We start from the raw sequence: 20112 nt of genomic DNA, 5'->3' as shown, positions 1-20112 counted from the left end.
GTCTGCTATCACCAGCATTATTCACCTTAGCTATTAGGCCGCTGGCCTGCCTTATATGTGCAGACCCAGGAGTTTGCGGTATTAGGTTAGGACAGAGGGTGGATGTGATATCTTTGTATGCGGATGATATGCTGTTATTTTTGGAGGACTCTGGTTGCTCAGTAAAGAATATGTTGCAAATAGTTAAAGCATGTGAGTGTTTCTCAGGTTTAAGTATAAGTTGGGGTAAATCAAATATCTTTCCTTTCTCGGGTTGTATTCAAGAGGGGCTACAGGGTAGAAGTCCTTTGAAATGGACATTGCGATTCAAGTACTTGGGTATATGGATTACACCGTGGGCTACAGATTATGTCATCCAAAATATTGATCCAGTTATAGCTATCTTTAAAACTAAGGCTTTTGTTTGGAGGATGTTCCTTGTCAGTAATTGGATGGATTAATCTCTTTAAAATGAAAAATTTGCCCAAGTATTTGTATATTTTGCATTACTCTCCGGTATACGTACCCAAGAAGGTGTTTACAATGATTGAAAGCATAATGTCGTCCTTTATATGGGGAGATAGACCGGCTAAAATGGCAATAAAAACCTTATACAGGGATAAGACCTTCGGCGGGTTGAGCCTACCCAGTTTGCGTATCTACTACTGTATATGGCAGCACAGTTGGTCCAATTGTCAGTTGGATGGCAAGTCCAGTGGGCTTAGGTATGCAAGGCCTATTGACTGAACAAGTAGGATCATATGCCTCCCCGACAATGTTCTTGTTTTCAGGGACAGTGGCAAAAACTTGCCCCATCTGTTAAGACAGGCACTAATGGTCTGGCGATTTGCACATGCGCTGTTTGATTGGCAAGATATAGATGATGAAACGCCATTGTGGTTTAATGATACATTCTCAGAACTGGTTAAGATGTCGCGTGATAATATATGGGTCCTAAAGGGAGTTCATGCTTTTGGACAAATCTGCTGTATAAGGAAGGTATTTTTAAAAAAAATTGACAGCTGCAGGAGGAATTTAATATACCAAACAATAACTTTTTCGGTATTTGCAATTACGCCACATTATACAGACCCAGTTTGCACAAAAAACGCCTATAATATCAACTTCTCAAGGTAAAAGGTTAGTGACTAAGCTTAGGCCTAGGAGTCATCTGTGTATACTGGGGCAGATGTATAAACCTGGAGAAGGCATAAGGAAGTGGTAAACCAGTGATATGTGCAAGGTGATACACGCACCAGCCAATCAACTCCAATATGTAAATTAACAGTTAGAAACTTATTGGCTGGTGCGTGTATCGGGTGTGGGTCATCAAATCGACAGTGTCTAGGTCGACACTGTTTAGGTCGACAGGGTCTGAAGGTCGACAGGGTTTCTAGGTCGACATGTGCTAGGTCGACAGGTCAAAAGGTCGACATGAGTTTTTCATGTTTTTTCGGTGTCGTTTTCTCCGTACAGTGACCGGGAAGCCCAATTAGTGCACCGTGTCTCCTCACATGGCTCACTTCGCTCGCCTTGCTTCGGGCAAGGTGTCTCGCTTCACTCAGCACAGACTACCATTCCAATCGTAGTCCATGTGGATCGTTAAGTATGAAAGAGTTCAAAAAAAGTAAAAAAAATTGAAAAACTCAGGTCGACCTTTTGACCTGTCGACCTAGCACATGTCAACCTAGAAACCCTGTCAACCTTCAGACCCTGTCGACCTAGTGACTGTCGACCTATAGTGGTCGATCTAAACATTGTCGACCTAGACAGTGTTGATCTTCAGACCGGATCCCGCGTGTATCACCTTGCATTTATCACTTCCTTATGCCATCTCCAGGTTAATACATCTGCCCCTTAAATTGAAGTGGGAAGCCGATTTGGGCTGGATTCCAATGAACAGTGGATAGGTGTTTTAAGTTCAATAGTGGGGGCCACGGCATGTGTGAGATACCAACAGGTACATTTCTATGTGCTTCATAGAGTATATCACACGCCATTATCTATGTTCAAAGCAGCTTTACGAGATAACTACTTATGCCCTAGGTGTAAACTGGATAATGCAGGATTTTGGCACATGTTGTGGCAGTGCCTATTGGTATATTTTTTGGGGGAACAAGTTTGGAGGAATATATGGTATGTGGTTCCATCACTGCTGGGTTAACCTGAGAACATGTGTACTTGGCCTTGGTGTGAAGGAAACTAAGGGGTCTATTTACTAAGCGTTGGATAGAGATAAATCCGATAGAGATAAATTCCCAGCCAATCGGCTCCTAACTGCCACGTCACACAGGCTGGGTTTGAAAAATGACAGGAGCCGATTGGTTGGGACTTTATCTCCGTCAGATTTATTTCCATCCAAGGCTTAGTAAATAGACCCCTTACTCCTACGTGGTGTATAGCTACATAATTTGCCTTTTTACATTGGCTAAAGTAATCCTCCGGAAGTAGTAAAGTGAAGGGCATTGGTAAACGGTATAATCAGACACGAAAGAGTTATGTACAGTATGCTTCCCGAGGTGCTATGGGTAAATTCCATGAGAAATGGGATAAATGGAGTAATTTGAGGTCTGGGAGTACACAGTGGGATGATATCTGTCAACTTGAAAATGTTAATTGAAATAACGGATGAAATGTGAGCTGTGTGAAAATAGATATATGAAAGGGAAATGGATAGAAGATTAAACAATAACAAGCCACTTATAAAACTAGGAACTACAGCTAAAGGGTGCTTGAGTGAAGCAGTCTGTATATAAAAAGATAATGTGATCATTTTTTTTCTTTTTTTTCCTCTTGTGCCATTTTCTCCCAGGCACAAGAGGAATTGTCTGTTGGAGGAGGCTATGTGGAAGTTAAAAGAAAAGATTAAGGTTTGATAGAGTACAATTTGAATGTAAATATGACTGAGGTTTCACAGTCCTATGTACTATATTTGGATTCATCTGGGGCTCCCGGTACAATCAACTATGTAGGCTGGCACACTTTGTTTATTTAGTAGTCTTAAATAATACAAGGGGTACTGATAAATGGTACAGTTCATATAACATATAGTATTAGAATATGTATTGAATTTAGCTTACTTATTATACACTGTAAGGGTATATTTGTAATTTATACTAAATCTTTATGAAATACGGTTCCACTTGTGCACGGTATTGTACTAATGCATCAAGCTGTATACACTTTATTGGTTATGGAATTTACTTTTTTTGTTTATTATGGAGGAAGTTAATCTATATTACACTGTTTTATTTTTATGTAGAATACACTTTATAAATCAATTATAGTTTTAATGTAATTATAAAGTATACAGAGCTTAAGGTAATAAATGATTTAAAGTAGGAGAGGAGGATCATTAGGGAGAACAAGAGGAAATTAAGATAGCTACTGTACTATATAGTATCTTAAAAGACATCTAAAAGTTTCCTTCAAGGTGCATCTGGGAGATAAATGATAACTTGTAAGCAATTTTTCCTTCACCCTTTTCTTTTTTTTTTTTTTTTTGGGGGGGGGGGGGGGGGTATATGTATGTGTGGGATAAATATGTATAAGACACGTATGGTAATAGTTATTATTGTATTGAGAATGTGATGTTCTTGTATTGAGAATGCTATGTTTTTTCTTGTAAATGTTTAAAATATGAAATATTATAAAAAGAATGATTCAATAAAAAAAACAAGAGAGTAAGGACCACTCTAACACATTGGTGGGCCCATTAAACATCTGCACAACTTGGGGGGTAACTTAAAACTATATAAAGACAAATTCAGTGATACAAATTGTACAGTTGACGCTGTGTGAGGGTTTCTCATATTTATAGATACTGAGTAGGTGAACCCAGCAATCTTTTAAGGATAGTTTTAGATATACATCCCAGGTTTGTTGTTGGGGCTCTTTCTTGGATTAGAACGAATTCTAAACCTAATAAGAGGTAATTCTATTTTTAGACTTGTAGTGTTACACAGGAAGAAATTTAACATGACTTAAATTTGAGGTTCTTAGCATAGTTTTTGGCCAAAATATTTTTGGCCCAACTACCATGGCCAGGTGACCTCATCAGGTAGGTCCCTAACATTCCTAAGGTTCAAGTCCAGGACTTGAACTTTAGGAATGTTAGGGACCCACCTGATGAGGTCATCTGGCCATGGTACTGTAAATAGGCCCATATGTTTTGACTAATAATTATGCTAAGAACATCAAATGTACTTCATGTTACATTGCAGAGTTTATTGTAATTGTTCTGATTACCAGTGTTTAGAGTGTACATCTGTATCTTCTATTTTTTTTCTATATGGTGGGTATAGTTAGCACTCAGGTGGTATGTTTGTGTGATCACAGGATTACCTTGGGTAAAAAACATATTAAATTGAAAAGGAGACATGCTGAACCTGGTAGTAATAGAAAAGTATAACTATAGGCTGCCAAGTCGTCTTCAGTTACTATGATCTGTCTGGTCTACTTGTGGTGCATGGGTATGAAATCCTGGCAGTCACGATCCCTACAGACAGAAGACAACCCTAACATGCCGCACTCCCATAGCCTAACCCTAACTCTCCCCTTAGTTCCTAACCCTACTACTTAACAACGGGATCTGTCTGGATTCTCTCTGTCAGGATCCTGCTGTTTGTCTTCTGACTGTTGGGATCCTGACTGGCGGTATTTTGACCACATCCCCTTTGTGGACATAATGTGTTATTTCATATAAAATATTTAGAAATTTATATTTGAAAGTAACTTATTTAGTAGATGGTGATAAGGAGCATAAGTTGTTGGTTTTTTTTTCTTTTTTTTTTTTTCAAATACTGTAATATTTACCAATATTTTTGCTTTATTCAATCTGGCTTTAGCTAACTTATTAGATAACCACAGATGACGTGATTGTCTTTCTCTTGCAGATTATTGTACTAGTAAGTTTGCAGCTATCGGCTTTGCTGAATCGGTGGGCCTTGAAATGTTGGCTCTGGGGAAAACAGGAGTGAAGACCACAATTGTTTGTCCGTATTTCATAAACACTGGAATGGCTGATGGATGTTCAACAAAGTAAGTACTAATTGTTCAAGAGAAACCATTGACTGGTGTAAGCCTTGACATGGAGACACTTTATACCATGTACAGCATCAATGAAAACTGCTGGCCACCTAAGTTTTGGAACTGTATACTGAAATGTTTATGGACATACTAAAGTCCCAATGTTACACAAATGTTCCTACTAGTTTAGTGTTACCTATTAGGTAGAGGTCACAAGTAAGAGATTATGGCAATACTACTATTTTGTAAAAATGTTTATTTATATATATATATATATATATATATATATATATATATATACATACAGTTGTGCTCATAAGTTTACATAACCTAGCAGACTTTGTGATTTTCAGGCCATTTGTCAGAGAATATGAATGATAACTCACAAACTTTTCTTTCACTCATGGTTAGTGGTTGGGTGATGCCATTTATTGTCAAACAACTGTGTTTACTCTTTTTAAATCATAAAGACAACAGAAACTACCCAAATGACCCTGATCAAAAGTTTACATACCCTGGAGATTTTGGCCTGATAACATGCACACAAGTTGACACAAACGGGTTTGATTAGCTACTGTGCATCCAACCACTGTATTTCAGCTGATGTTATTTGTGGATTTTTCTTTGCATCCCGAACAATTTTCCTGGCAGTTGTGGCTGAAATTTTTGTTGGTCTACCTGACCGTGATTTGGTTTCCACAGAATCCCTCATTTTCCACTTCTTAATTAGAGTTTGAACACTGCTGATTGGCATTCTCAATTGCTTGGATATCTTTTTATATCCCTTTCCTGTTTTATACAGTTCAATTACCTTTTCCCGCAGATCCTTTGACAATTCTTTTGCTTTCCCCATGACTCAGAATCCAGACACGTCAGTGCAGCACAGGATGAATGATGCAAGGGTCTTTCAGGAGTCCAGAAACTCACTGACCTTTTATACACACACACTGATTACAAGCAAACACATCACAGGTGAGGATGGTTACCTTTAGTAGCCAATCAAACCCGTTTGTGTCAACTTGTGTGCATGTTATCAGGCCAAAATCTCCAGGGTATGTAAACTTTTGATCAGAGTCATTTGGGTAGTTTCTGTTGTCATTATGATTTAAAAAGAGTAAACACAGTTGTTTGACAATAAATGGCTTCACCCAACCACTAACCATGAGTGAAAGAAAAGTTTGTGAGTTATCATTCATATTCTCTGACAACTGGCCAGAAAATCACAAATTCTGCTAGGGTATGTAAACTTATGAGCACAACTATATATATATATATATATATATATATATATACAGGTTGAGTATCCCTTATCCAAAATGCTTGGGACCAGAGGTATTTTGGATATCGGATTTTTCCGTGTTTTGGAATAATTGCATACCATAATGAGATATCATGGTGATGGGACCTAACTCTAAGCAAAGAATGCATTTATGTGTCATATACACCTTATACACACAGCCTGAAGGTTATTTTAGGCAATATTATTTATTACTTTGTGCCTTAAACAAAGTGTGTATACATTCACACAATTCATTTATGTTTCATATACACCTTATATACACACAGCCTGAAGGTCATTTAATACAATATTTTTAATAACTTTGTGTATTAAACAAAGTTTGTGTACATTGAGCCATCGGAAAACAAAGGTTTTACTATCTCACTCTCACTCAACAAAGTCCGTATTTCGGAATATTCCGTATTTCGGAATATTTGGATATGGGATACTCAACCTGTATAGGGTAATGCACAAACGATCATGTAATAAAATAATTTTGGTTTGGTTTGGAATAAGAGCAAGTCGTGGACTGGCATCTGGTAATTCTAGCAGTTGCCAGAAGAGCTCCCCCACTTGAAGCTGCCTCACAGCTCTGCTGTTAATAATAATAGTCCTGGGTCATGGCCCATGCACTCAAAACCAGCTCCCATCCCTTTCACCAACACTACTGTAATAGATTGACCTTATTGATTCTCCTCCCCTCTTCTCTCTGTCCACGTGACCCTATACTAACACAAATCAGTTGATCATTATGGACTGTAATCAGCCTCCCTTGCAGCCTCAATATCAACCTCCCCAGTTATTTATGTATCCAGCTTTTACTGCTATACCGATTATTCACCCATCTCTCAATTCCTATGCTCTTCCAGGTGTCTTATGAAACTTGCCTATACTCTTTTTAGACATCCTTCAGTCAGGCTTTTGTTCCCAAAAACTAGAGAGACTGCTCGGATCAAGGTGTTCAATTTCGTAATATACTCAAAATGTCTACAATGATAATGTCTTGTTTTCCTATGTTTCTCCTTCATCCACTAGTGGACACTGGAGTGTATACGTTGGGGGTACAGATGGTGAGTGGGTGGAGCCTAACACTTTACATTTCAAAGATGTGCCATAGGCTCCTCCCCATCTAGACCCCTCCCAAGCCCAGTTTTTAGATTAGTGCCCGAGGGAGACGGGTGCACAGAGGGTTGTCTCCAGCCCTATTTTTGTTTTATTTTGTATTTATATTATATTTTTTCTTGAGAATGGTCTTTGCAGGCAGACTGCATGCTGCTGCAGTTTGCCTACACCGTGGGATTCCGTCGAGGGGACCCTTCACAGTCCACGAGACTTGTAGCCTGGTCCCTTGCAGCTAGTGTCGGGGTCCCGCGGCCTCCCGCACACCAACCGGCTTAGGCAGCGGTAAGTATCACCCACCACCCATGATTAGCAAGGGTTGTGGGCAGGTAGGTGCCGGTACCCTCAGCCTGTTTGCTAACAGATTCCCCGCTCACTGCGCTGCGGTAGGGCATGGCGGCCACAACATCCTGTCCAGTACAGTTACCATCAGTGCACCATGTAAATCTCGGGTACACCGGCACTAAAAATGAGTGGGGATCAGGCTGGGGCGGGGCTTTGCGGCGGCACGGCACTTCCCGCACCCCGCTCAGGTAGCTGCGCCGGGGCCTCCTGTTATTACAGGAGGCCCCCATTATCACTGCTAGCTTGCTTGCAGCCCAGGAGGCAGACAATTTCCCTTGTCAGTGGTGCGCGCTCTCCTGGAGGACACCTGACATCTTCAGCAGCACAGCAAGGTAAACAGCCCACAGACGCATTGCAAGATACTAGCGCCGGCTTCTTACATAGCGGTGCCATAGTCAGGTAACTACTAGCATTGCAGGTGCCAGTTATATTAACATGCCCCTCTTTCTTTGCCGCATACATTTTAAATATACGCTGGAAGGCTGGGCTTAGCGTCAGCTCCATTGTCGGTAACCCTCGCTCAGGGGCTACACTGTAAGCCCTCCTGGTACCTCAGGTTGGGCTCTCAAGGTTACCTGCTAACCGGAGGGGGTTAACCCCCTTAAGTGGCTGTTCTGCCTGTAACAATGAAATGTCCTACGCTTGCTCTGCACCAGTCATCCACTGTTCCCTTAGCTTATAGCCCACAGGGAACACAACACCCTCTATTGGGTGCTGCCTTTTTCAATTGTAGTGGACATATATGTAGTAAAACATACTGCTACCTCTCAGGGGGAGCTGTGTCAGATGAAGATGCGGCAGCCGCAGCGCTAAAAAATAAAATAAATGTGTGTATAAATCTATATTTCTCTAGCATCCATAAGGGATATTGGGGAAACTAGTACAATAGGGTATAGACGGGGTCCAAAGGAGCCAGTGCACTTTAAATTTTTTCAACTGGGTGTGCTGGTTCCTACCCTTTATGCCCCCTTCCACAGGCAGTTTAGATAAAAGTGCCCTCAGGAGAGGATGCACATATCTGCAGCTCCAGAGAGTTTTCTTCAATTTCTTTAATCTTTTATTATTTTCGGTATGCTGTCTGGGCAACAGCACACCTGCACCATGGGAGTTAGGTAGGGAGGGCGGTCACCAGCCTTACGAGGTGCAGAGCCACTTCCCCGCTGCAGGAACACCGTCCTCAGGGGTTGTTGTTCAGTGGGGCACTGCGCCTTGGCTGTCACAGCCGCAGTACGCCGCACACCCCTAACGCTGCCTGAAGGTGACATCGGTGGTGAGTACAAACCAGGGACCCCGCTAGGGGGGTCCCCCGGTTCAAAGTGCGGTTGACCACAAGCGCGGCATGCAAGCGCTAGTTCTCAGGAACAGTCCACCAGTTCTGCTTCCACTAAGGCCTCAGCATGACATTGCCCACCCACCCTGAGGTGATCTCGAGGTGGGAGCTCGACTGTGTCACTTCAGCCGCGTCTAGGAGACTTCCTGCCAGGATGCCTGGGTCAGAGATCTCGTTTCTCAGGGCTACAGGCTCGAGTTCGACATTACTCCCCTCAACGATTTTTCAAATCAAGCTTACCAGCTTTGGAGGATTTGCAAGTTACGTTACAACAGGCACTGCGAGCAGTGATTGCGGGCTTGGAAGAACAGAAATTTATGGTCTCCTTGGTTATCAAGAACGCCTATCTCCATATTCCGATTTGGCCGCTTCATTAGGCGTACCTGCGGTTTGCCCTACTAGACAATCTCTTCCAAATCCTGTCTACAGCCCCAAGGGTATTCATAAAGGTGATGGCGGAGATGATGCTTCAACTCTGGGTCCAGGGGGTCAATGTGGTCCCTTATCTGGGTGATCTTCTGATAAACTTAAGATCCAGGGAGCTTTTGTTGCTCCATATTGACAGCACCATCCATCGTCTATCAGACTATGGGTGGATCTTCAACTTACAGAAGTCCCACCTGGAGCTAACTCAGAGGTTCCTGTTCCTGGGGATGTTGCTGATTACTGTGGCCCAGAAGGTCTACCAGAGGACAAGGTGAAAACACTTCAGGAGATGGTCCGCATGGTGCTCCGACCTACTCGAGTGTCCGTACATCTTTGCATAAGATTGTTAGGAAAGATGGTTGCCTCATACGAGGCGATCCAGTATGGGAGGTTTCATGCCAGAACATTTCAGTTGGATCTCCTGAGCAAGGGGTGCGGCTTACATCTACAGATGCACCTGATGATTCAGCTGTCAACTCAGGCCAGGATATCCCTCCTGTGGTTGCTACAGTCCTCCAATCTCCTGGAAGGCCGGAGTTTCGGGATTCAGGATTAGACCCTCCTCACAACGGATGCAAGTCTGAGAGGATGGGGAGCTGTCACCCAAGGGGCGCAGTTCCAGAGCCCACGAAAGCCTCCTTCCAATCAACATTCTGGAACTTCGGGCGATCTACAATGCTCAGCTTCACGCCTCTCCTCTGCTCATGGATCATGCAATCCATGTGCAGTCGGATAACGCCACGGCGGTGGCATATATCAGTCGACAAGGAGGGACACAAAAAGCAGGGCCTGCATGCGAGAGGTGTCAAAGATACTCCTCTGGGTGGAAATAAATGCAAGAGCCATGTCAGCAATCTTCATTCTGGGTGTGGACAACTGGGAAGCGGACTTCCTGAATTGTCACGATCTCCACCCAGGGGGGTGGGGGCTCCACTATCTGGTGTTCCAGCAGATCATCGACCGATGGGGGCGTCCACAAATAGACATGATGGCTTTTCATCTCAACAAGAAACTTCCCTTGTATTGCTCACGAAACAGGGACCCTCAGGCGAGGGCAGTGGACGCACTGGCGTCGCCTTGGCCGTTACGGCTAGTCTACCTGTTTCCTCCGATCCCATTGCTCCCAAGGGTGCTAGAGTGAACCAGGAATCAAGGTGTCCAGGCAATTCTGATTGCCCCGGATTGGCCTCGGAGGGCAGCATGAATGGCGGATCTTTTGGACATGTCCGAAGACCCTTGGTCTTTACCACTCAGAAGAGATCTTCTTCAACAAGGACCGTTCGTCTACCCAGACTTACGGCGACTTTGTTTGACCGCATGGAGGTTGACCGGAATATCCTAGCTCACAAGGGCCTTTCCAAGAAGGTTATTGCTACCATGGTTCAGGCCAGTAAATCTGTGACGTCTAAACACTATCATCATATCTGGAGGAGATATGTCTCATGGTGCGAGAAATGCATGAATCCACCTGCAGTATTTCACTTGGGACGTTTCCTACATTTCCTGCAGGCTGGTGTGGATAAGGGCTTACGTCTGGGTTCCATTAGGGTCCTGATTTCAGCCCTCTCCATTTTCTTCCAGAAGAAATTGGCAGTGTTGCCTGAAGTTCAGACCTTCTTGCAAGGGGTACTCCACATACAACCACCTTTTGCACCACCTACGGCACCCTGGGATTTGGATGTAGTGTTGGCATTTCTACAGTCCTCCTGGTTTAAACCTCTGATGACGGTGGAAGATAAGTACCTCATGTGGAAGATGGTGATGTTACTGGCCCTGGCTTCTGCTCAACGTGTTTCAGAATTGGGGGCCTTATCATGTAAAAGTCCGTACTTAGTCTTTTACGAGGACAGAGCGGAGCTCCGGACTAGACAACAGTTCCTGCCGAAAGTTGTCTCTGCGTTTCATCTGAATCAGCCTATTGTGGTTCCGTCTAGTTCTGACGCTTCTGCTCCTCTGGAGGCATTGGATGCTGTGCATGCCTTGAAGATCTATGTCAAGCACACAGCTCGGGTCAGAAAAACGGATTCCTTGTTCGTGCTCTATGATGCGCAGAAAAAGGGTTACTCTGCTTCTAAGCAGTCCATTTCTCCTTGGATTAGGCTTACTATCCAACAGGCCTATGTGTCGGCAGCCTTACCTGTTCCTAAGTCTCTAAAGATCCACTCTACAAGATAAGTGCTACAAATTTGATAACCTGGCCAAAGCGGATACCCAGTGTGGGCAGGCGGTGCTGCAGCAGTCTCCGTACGTTTCCGCCCATTCTGGAAACTTTGGGAGTTCTCCATCGTACTAGTTTCCCCAATATCCCTTATGGATGCTAGAGAAAATAGGATTTTAATACCTACCAGTAAATCCTTTTCTTGTAGTCCATAAGGGATATTGGGCGCTCGCCTCAGTGCGTGGACTTTTCTGCAGGTTCTTGTTCTATAGTTGGAATGGGTAGAGGTGAGGGCTGCGCTTAATCACCAGCTATATTTAGGCAGCAGCTGTGCAAGCAAATGGAGGGGATCCACACTCCCTTCCGATATAGACAATGAAAATGTGGGTGTGTTACACTGCGCTTACCATATAGCTTTACAAGTGGCACATTTTAGTGAAAAACTGTATTCCAATATATACAAAATCAAGAGGAACCATGTAAATATAAAAAAATGTTTATTAATAATAAGATAAAAGATTATAATAACCTAATACCGGTATACTATACAGGTAGGACAAAACATATAGACAAACACAAAAACACAAAACATAAAAAGGATGGTATTTTGTGGGGTAGATACACAGAATTGCATTTTACTCGTCCCCCATAATAAAAGTCCAAATGGATTAACTGGAGAATGAGGCACGAGTATAAGTGCCTGAATGTTTCTATAAAACACCCTTTGCTGGGATGTAAATCCGTTTCTTATGTCCAGAAATCAAAGTCAATGTTGTATACGAGAGCAGTTTTACTCACAGTCATAACAGGTGTCCGTAGTGAGCAAAGATTGTCCCTGGTATGCAGAAAAGTTCTCCGTCACTGGTGCTGAAAAGGGAAGAAATCCAAGAGTCTGCCGGCAGACTGAATCACTTGTGCAGATCTCAGCAATTCTGTGTATCTACCCCACAAAATACCATCCTTTTTTATGTTTTGTGTTTTTGTGTTTGTCTATATGTTTTGTCCTACCTGTATAGTATACCAGTATTAGGTTATTATAATCTTTTATCTTATTATTAATAAACATTTTTTTTATATTCTTGTTCTATAGTTACCTGTTCAGCTGTTGCTGTTGTGGTTACCAGCCGTTGCTGGTTGTTGTATGTTAGTGGTGTGCTGGTGTGTAAATCTCACCACCTTTTTCTGTTATGTTCCTTTTCTCATATATGTCCTTTCTCCTTCGGGAACGTTTTTACCTATAACAGCCTGTGAGAGGGGACATAGAGGGGAGAAGACAGCACACCCAATTGAAGAAATTTAAAGTGCACTGGCTCCTTTGGACCCTGTCTATACCCTATCGTAATAGTTTCCCCAATATCCCTTTAGGACTACGAGAAAAGGATTTACCGGTAGGTATTAAAATCCTATTTTCTTGTCATGTAATATCTGCTGCCACACACGGTAGGACCTCTCTTTGCTAAGAGGTCTTGGGTACTCTGTTTGGTATACTGTTTATTCTTTGTATTCTATGGCTAAGTAGTAATTATAACACCAAAATTGAGTGTCATGTAGTATTATAGCATACAGGGGGTAATTCCAAGTTGATCGCAGCAGGAAATTGTTTAGCAGTTGGGCAAAACCATGTGCACTGCAGGGGGGGCAGATATAACATTTGCAGAGAGAGTTAAATTTGGTTGGGTTATTTTGTTTCTGTGCAGGGTAAATACTGGCTGCTTTATTTTTACACTGCAATTTAGATTGCAGATTGAACTCACCACACCCAAATCTATCTCTCTCTGCACATGTTATATCTACCTCCCCTGCAGTGCACATGGTTTTGTCCAACTGCTAACAAAGGCCCTCATTCCGAGTTGTTCGCTCGTTATTTTTCATCGCATCGCAGTGAAATTTCGCTTAGTGCGCATGCGCAATAGTCGCACTGCGACTGCGCCAAGTAAATTTGCTATGAAGATAGGATTTTTACTCACGGCTTTTTCTTCGCTCCGGCGATCGTAGTGTGATTGACAGGAAATGGGTGTTGCTGGGCGGAAACACGGCGTTTTAGGGGCGTGTGGATGAAAACGCTACCGTTTCCGGAAAAAACGCAGGAGTGGCCGGAGAAACGGGGGAGTGTCTGAGCGAACGCTGGGTGTGTTTCTGACGTCAATCCAGGTACGACAAGCACTGAACTGATCGCACAGGCAGAGTAAGTGTGGAGCTACTCTAAAACTGCTAAGTAGTTTGTGATCGCAATAATGCGAATACATCGGTCGCAATTTTAGGATGCTAAGATACACTCCCAGTAGGCGTAGGCTTAGCGTGTGTAACTCTGCTAAATTCGCCTTGCGACCGATCAACTCGGAATGAGGGCCAAAGTTCCTGCTGCGATCAACTCAGAATTACCCCCATAGGCCCTATTATTCTGTTGTCTTCCAACATGTACACACAAGATGGGCTGGCTCTACCTCAGATATAATCACCAAACTTATCTAGGCGCTAATGCATAATAATTGCATACAAATAATCTAATCTATAGGAAAAAAAATATATATATATACACACAAAGCAGCAATTCAGTCTAGCTGTGTCTGTGTTCACACAGCGCAATTAGTAGCAGCTGACTTCAGCTGCACCAAAAAAAACAATATTTTACTTGTGACTTTTATGCGCTATAAATACAGGTGCATGAAATGACTAGAGACCACATCAATATAATAGAAATATGTATATAGAAAGTTTCTTTTATGTAAACATTAAAAAAAACTTATATAAACAGACATTTAATATCACTTAAAACGACAACCTCAAACGGCATCCAGTGTTATACATAAAGATATTATCAAATGGATTTTTTGTATAGCCACGTGACTCTTCCTGTATTGAATCCAGATATAATGTATAAAAATGTCCTCATTCAATGAATTGTATCTCCAGACTAAAAACTTTGTATCTCAATGTCCATTATAGTGGATTGTGGCCCTCATTCCGAGTTGTTCGCTCACTAGCTGCTTTTAGCAGCCGTGCAAACGCTAAGCCGCCGCCCTCTGGGAGTGTATCTTAGCTTAGCAGAAGTGCGAACGAAAGGATCGCACAGCGGCTACAAAATAATTTTGTGCAGCTTCAGAGTAGCTCCAGACCTACTCAGGGCTTACGATCACTGCAGACTATTTAGTTCCTGTTTTGACGTCACGAACATGCCCTGCGTTCGCCCAACCACGCCTACGTTTCCCCAGCCACTCCTGCGTTTTTATCTGACACGCCTGCGTTTTTACACACACTCCCCGAAACGGTCAGTTACCTCCCAGACACTCCAACTTCCTGTCAATCACTCTGCGGCCAGCAGTGCGATTGAAAAGCGTCGCTAGACCTTGTGTGAAACCGCAACGGCCGTTGTGAAAGTATGTCGCGAGTGCGCATTGCGCTGCTTATGCATGCGCAGAAATGCCTTTTTTTGCCTGATCGCGGCGCAGCGACCGAAAACAGCTAGCGAACAACTCGGAATGACCACCTGTATTCCTTGTCCTGGAAACTAATGCTGTTCAGTGCACCGTTCCTATTTGTTTAAGCCCTGAGAAAGAAGCTGTAATGGGCTGTGTTCTAATTAAACAAATGTCCTCCAGCAGGAGTGAGCAGTGTGCAGCCGTACCTGTGATGCTCTCCACTGCTGGCCAGGACGGGTGCGTCTCTTGGCGGTGAGCTCCAACCGCCAGGAAACGCTTCTGTATTGTGGCTACGTCCGGCTTCAACACTCCTGCTCAGCTGACAGCTCCGGTCTCCAATACCTCCTTCACGATGAGCGCCTCTGGCATACATCGTCTCAATAGCAAACGTGAATGCAGGAGGATTTTCTGGATATACTCAGCATGAATGGCAGGTATCCACAGCAGCTGTCAGGGGAGGTGGCAGCCTGTGACTTTGGTCTTGACAAAGGTCCTGGTAAGGACCGAAACGTTGACCTTGACCCTGGAAATGATGTGAGGTTGTATTAAATCCACCCTTTTTCACCATGGACATAGACTGGTAAGTGCATTCTTTGAAGTATATTTCTATTATTGGGACTTTGCCTGGCTTGGAGGGTCTCTGGATTATGTACCCCAGCAGCTGTGGATGATGGAATTGTGAGTGCAACTCTTTGTACAAAAGGATATATATATGAGTAACTGGTGTATTTCAAAACATCACTTCAATAATCCAACATTTCAGGGCATAGCCTTGACAATGGGGCTATGCCCCGAAACGTTGGATTATTGAAGCGATTTTTTTAAATACACCAGTCTCTCACCGAAATACCCGTGAGTGCCACCTATCTATTCAGTTTTGTACACGTTGCATGTGGAGGGCACCGTGGCCAATTGATTATCTCTAATAAGGAGTGCCGAACATCATTGTATCATATAATAAGATTTTAAACCTACCGGTAAATCTTTTTCTCCTAGTCCGCAGAGGATGCTGGAGACTCCGTAAGGACCATGGGGAATAGACGGGCTCCGCAGGAGACATGGGCACTAAAAAGAACTTTAGATATGGGTGTGCACTGGCTCCTCCCTCTATGCCCCTCCTCCAGACCTCAGTTAGAGAAACTGTGCCAAGAGGAGACGGACAGTACGAGGAAAGGATTTTGTTAACCTAAGGGCAAGATTCATACCAGCCCACACCATCCACACCGTATAACATGGAATATACGAACCAGTTAACAGTATGAAACAAAACAGCATCAGCCCGAGACTGATCAAAACTGTAACATAACCCTTATGTAAGAAAAACTATATACAAGTCTTGCAGAATTTCGTCCGCACTGGGACGGGCGCCCAGCATCCTCTACGGACTAGGAGAAAAAGATTTACCGGTAGGTTTAAAATCTTATTTTCTATTACGTCCTAGAGGATGCTGGGGACTCCGTAAGGACCATGGGGATTATACCAAAGCTCCAAAACAGGCGGGAGAGTGCGGATGACTCTGCAGCACCGATTGAGCAAACATGAGGTCCTCATCCGCCAGGGTATCAAACTTGTAGAACTTTGCAAAGGTGTCTGAACCCGACCAAGTCGCCGCTCGGCAAAGCTGTAATGCCGAGACGCCTCGGGCAGCCGACCAAGAAGAGCCCACTTTCCTAGTGGAATGGGCCTTTACCGAATTTGGTAACGGCAATCCAGCCGTAGAATGAGCCTGCTGAATCGTGTTACAGATCCAGCGAGCAATAGTCTGCTTAGAAGCAGGAGCGCCAACCTTGTATGCTGCATACAGGACAAACAGTGACTCTGTTTTCCTAACCCGAGCCATTCTGGCCACATACATTTTCAAAGCCCTGACCACATCAAGTGACTCAGAATCCTCCAAGTCCCGCGTAGCCACAGGCACCACAATAGGTTGGTTCATATGAAAAGATGAAACCACCTTGGGCAAAAATTGATGACGAGTCCGCAACTCCGCTCTATCCACATGGAAAATCAGATAGGGGCTTTTGTGCGATAAAGCCGCCAACTCCGACACTCGCCTTGCCGATGCCAAGGCCAACAGCATGACCACTTTCAAAGTGAGAAACTTTAATTCCACCGTTTTAAAAGGCTCAAACCAGTGAGACTTAAGGAACCGCAACACCACGTTAAGGTCCCAGGGTGCCACTGCAGGCACAAAAGGAGGCTGGATATGCAGCACTCCCTTCACAAAGGTCTGTACTTCTGGGAGAGAAGCCAATTCCTTCTGAAAGAAAATGGATAGGGCCGAAATCTGTACCTTAATGGAGCCTAATTTTAGGCCCAAATTCACTCCAGTCTGTAGGAAGTGAAGGAAACGGCCCAGATGGAATTCTTCCGGAGGAGCATTCCTGGACTCACACCAAGATACATACTTCCGCCATATACGGTGATAATGGTTTGCTGTCACGTCCTTCCTAGCCTTTATCAGAGTAGGAATGACCTCATCCGGAATGCCCTTTTCCACTAGGATCCGGCGTTCAACCGCCATGCCGTCAAACGCAGCCGCGGTAAGTCTTGGAACAGACAGGGCCCCTGTTGTAAAAGGTCCTCTCTGAGAGGAAGAGGCCACGGATCTTCTGTGAGCATTTCCTGCAGATCCGGATACCAGGCCCTTCGCGGCCAATCTGGAACAATGAGAATTGTCTGTACTCCTCTTCGTCTTATGATTCTCAATATCTTGGAGATGAGAGGAAGAGGAAACACATAGACCAACTGGAACACCCACGGTGTCACCAGGGTGTCTACTGCCACCGCCTGAGGGTCCCTTGACCTGGCGCAATACCTCGGTAGTTTCTTGTTGAGGCGTGACGCCATCATGTCTATCTGAGGCAGTCCCCAATGACTTGCAATCTCTGCGAAGACTTCTTGATGAAGTCCCCACTCTCCTGGATGTAGATCGTGTCTGCTGAGGAAGTCTGCTTCCCAGTTGTCCACTCCCGGAATGAAGACTGCTGTCAGAGCGCTTACATGATTTTCCGCCCAGCGAAGAATCCTGGTGGCTTCTGCCATTGCCACTCTGCTCTTTGTTCCGCCTTGGCGGTTTATATGAGCCACTGCGGTGATGTTGTCTGACTGAATCAGAACCGGTAGGTCGCGAAGCAAATTCTCCGCTTGACAAAGGCCGTTGTATATGGCCCTCAACTCCAGTATGTTGATGTGAAGACAAGCCTCCTGGCTTGACCAGAGACCTTGGAAGTTTCTTCCCTGTGTGACTGCTCCCTAACCTCGGAGGCTCGCATCCGTGGCTACCAGAACCCAGTCCTGAATGCCGAACCTGCGACCCTCTAGAAGGTGAGCACTCTGCAGCCACCACAGGAGAGATACCCTGGCCCTGGGGGACAGGGTGATCATCTGATGAATCTGTAGATGTGACCCAGACCACTTGTCCAGAAGGTCCCATTGAAAAGTTCTCCCATGGAACCTGCCGAATGGAATGGCCTCGTAAGACGCCACCATCTTACCTAGAACTCGAGTTCAGTGATGCACCGACACCCTTTTTGGCTTCAATAGGTCCCTGACCAAATTCATGAGTTCTTGGGCCTTTTCCATCGGAAGATAAACCCTTTTCTGGTCTCTATCCAGAATCATGCCTAAGAAAGGCAAACGAGTCGTTGGAACCAACTGTGACTTCGGGATACTGAGAATCCAGCCGTGCTGTTGCAACACCTTCAGGGAAAGTGATACTCTGTTCAGCTACTGCTCTCTTGATCTCGCTTTTATTAGGAGATCGTCCAAGTACGGGATAACTGTGACACCCTGCTTGCGCAGGAGCACCATCATTTCCGCCATTACCTTGGTGAAAATCCTCGGGCCGTGGAAAGCCCAAACGGCAACATCTGAAATTGGTAATGACAATCCTGTACAGCAAATCTCAGGAACGCCTGATGAGGCGGATATATGGGGACATGAAGGTATGCATCCTTTATGTCCAGGGACACCATATAATCCCCCCCTTCCAGGCTGGCGATGACCGCTCTGAGCGATTCCATCTTGAACTTGAACCTTTTTAAGTATAGGTTTAAGGATTTTAAATTTAAAATGGGTCGGACCGAACCGTCCGGTTTCGGGACTACAAACAGGGTTGAGTAATACCACATCCCCTGTTGAAGCAGGGGAACTTTGACCACCACTTGCTGAAGACACAATTTTTGAATTGCATTTAAAACTATCTCCCCCTCTGGGGGGGAAGCCGGTAGGGCCGATTTGAAAAACCGGCGAGGAGGCACCTCTTCGAATTCCAGCTTGTAACCCTGGGAAACAATTTCTATTGCCCAGGGATCCACTTGTGAGTGAACCCAGACGTGGCTGAAAAGTCGAAGACGTGCCCCCACTGGGGCGGACTCCCTCAGCGGAGCCCCAGCGTCATGCGGTGGATTTCGTAGAGGCTGGGGAGGACTTCTGCTCCTGGGAACTAGCTGTGGTTGGCAGCTTTTTCCCCCTGCCCTTACCTCTGGCAAGAAAGGAAGATCTTGGGTTTATGCGACCGAAAGGACTGCATCTGATAATGTGGCGTTTTCTTAGGCTGTGAGGAAACATAAGGCAAAAAAGTTGATTTACCTGCCGTAGCTGTGGAAACTAGGTCCGTGAGACCTTCCCCAAACAATTCCTCACCCTTGTAAGGTAAAACCTCCATATGCCTCTTCGAGTCGGCATCACCCGTCCATTGTCGGGTCCATAGGGCTCGTCTAGCAGAAATCGTCATAGCGTTGGCTCTGGAACCCAGTAGGATAGCGTCTCTCTGAGCATCTCTCATATATAGGACAGCATCTTTAATATGACCCAGGGTCAATAAAATGGTTTCCTTATCCAGCGTATCTATATCGCGCAGATAAGGTATCTGTCCACGCTGCTACAGCGCTACAAACCCAAGCCGACGCTATCGCCGGTCTGAGTAAGGTACCAGTATGTGTGTAAATTGACTTTAAGGTAGTCTCCTGCCTGCGATCAGCAGGATCCTTGAGGGTTGCCGTATCTTGAGATGGCAGCGCTACCA

The 20112-nt window shown here is 44.5% G+C and overlaps 1 protein-coding gene across 1 annotated transcript in view; it reads left to right on the top strand.

Moving 5' to 3' along the window:
* Positions 1-20112, top strand: part of LOC134929651 (epidermal retinol dehydrogenase 2-like) — a 134650-nt gene that overhangs the window by 100456 nt on the left and 14082 nt on the right. Inside the window, exon 5 of the mRNA XM_063925232.1 lies at positions 4875-5019. Coding sequence (XP_063781302.1) covers positions 4875-5019 — 145 coding nt within the window. The remainder of the gene's footprint in view (positions 1-4874; positions 5020-20112) is intronic.

This window comes from Pseudophryne corroboree, chromosome 5 (genome assembly GCF_028390025.1).
Source record: "Pseudophryne corroboree isolate aPseCor3 chromosome 5, aPseCor3.hap2, whole genome shotgun sequence".
Taxonomy (NCBI): Eukaryota; Metazoa; Chordata; class Amphibia; order Anura; family Myobatrachidae; genus Pseudophryne; species Pseudophryne corroboree.
The sequence above is the reverse complement of the archived record's forward strand: the minus strand, read 5'-3'. Positions and strand labels throughout refer to the sequence as shown.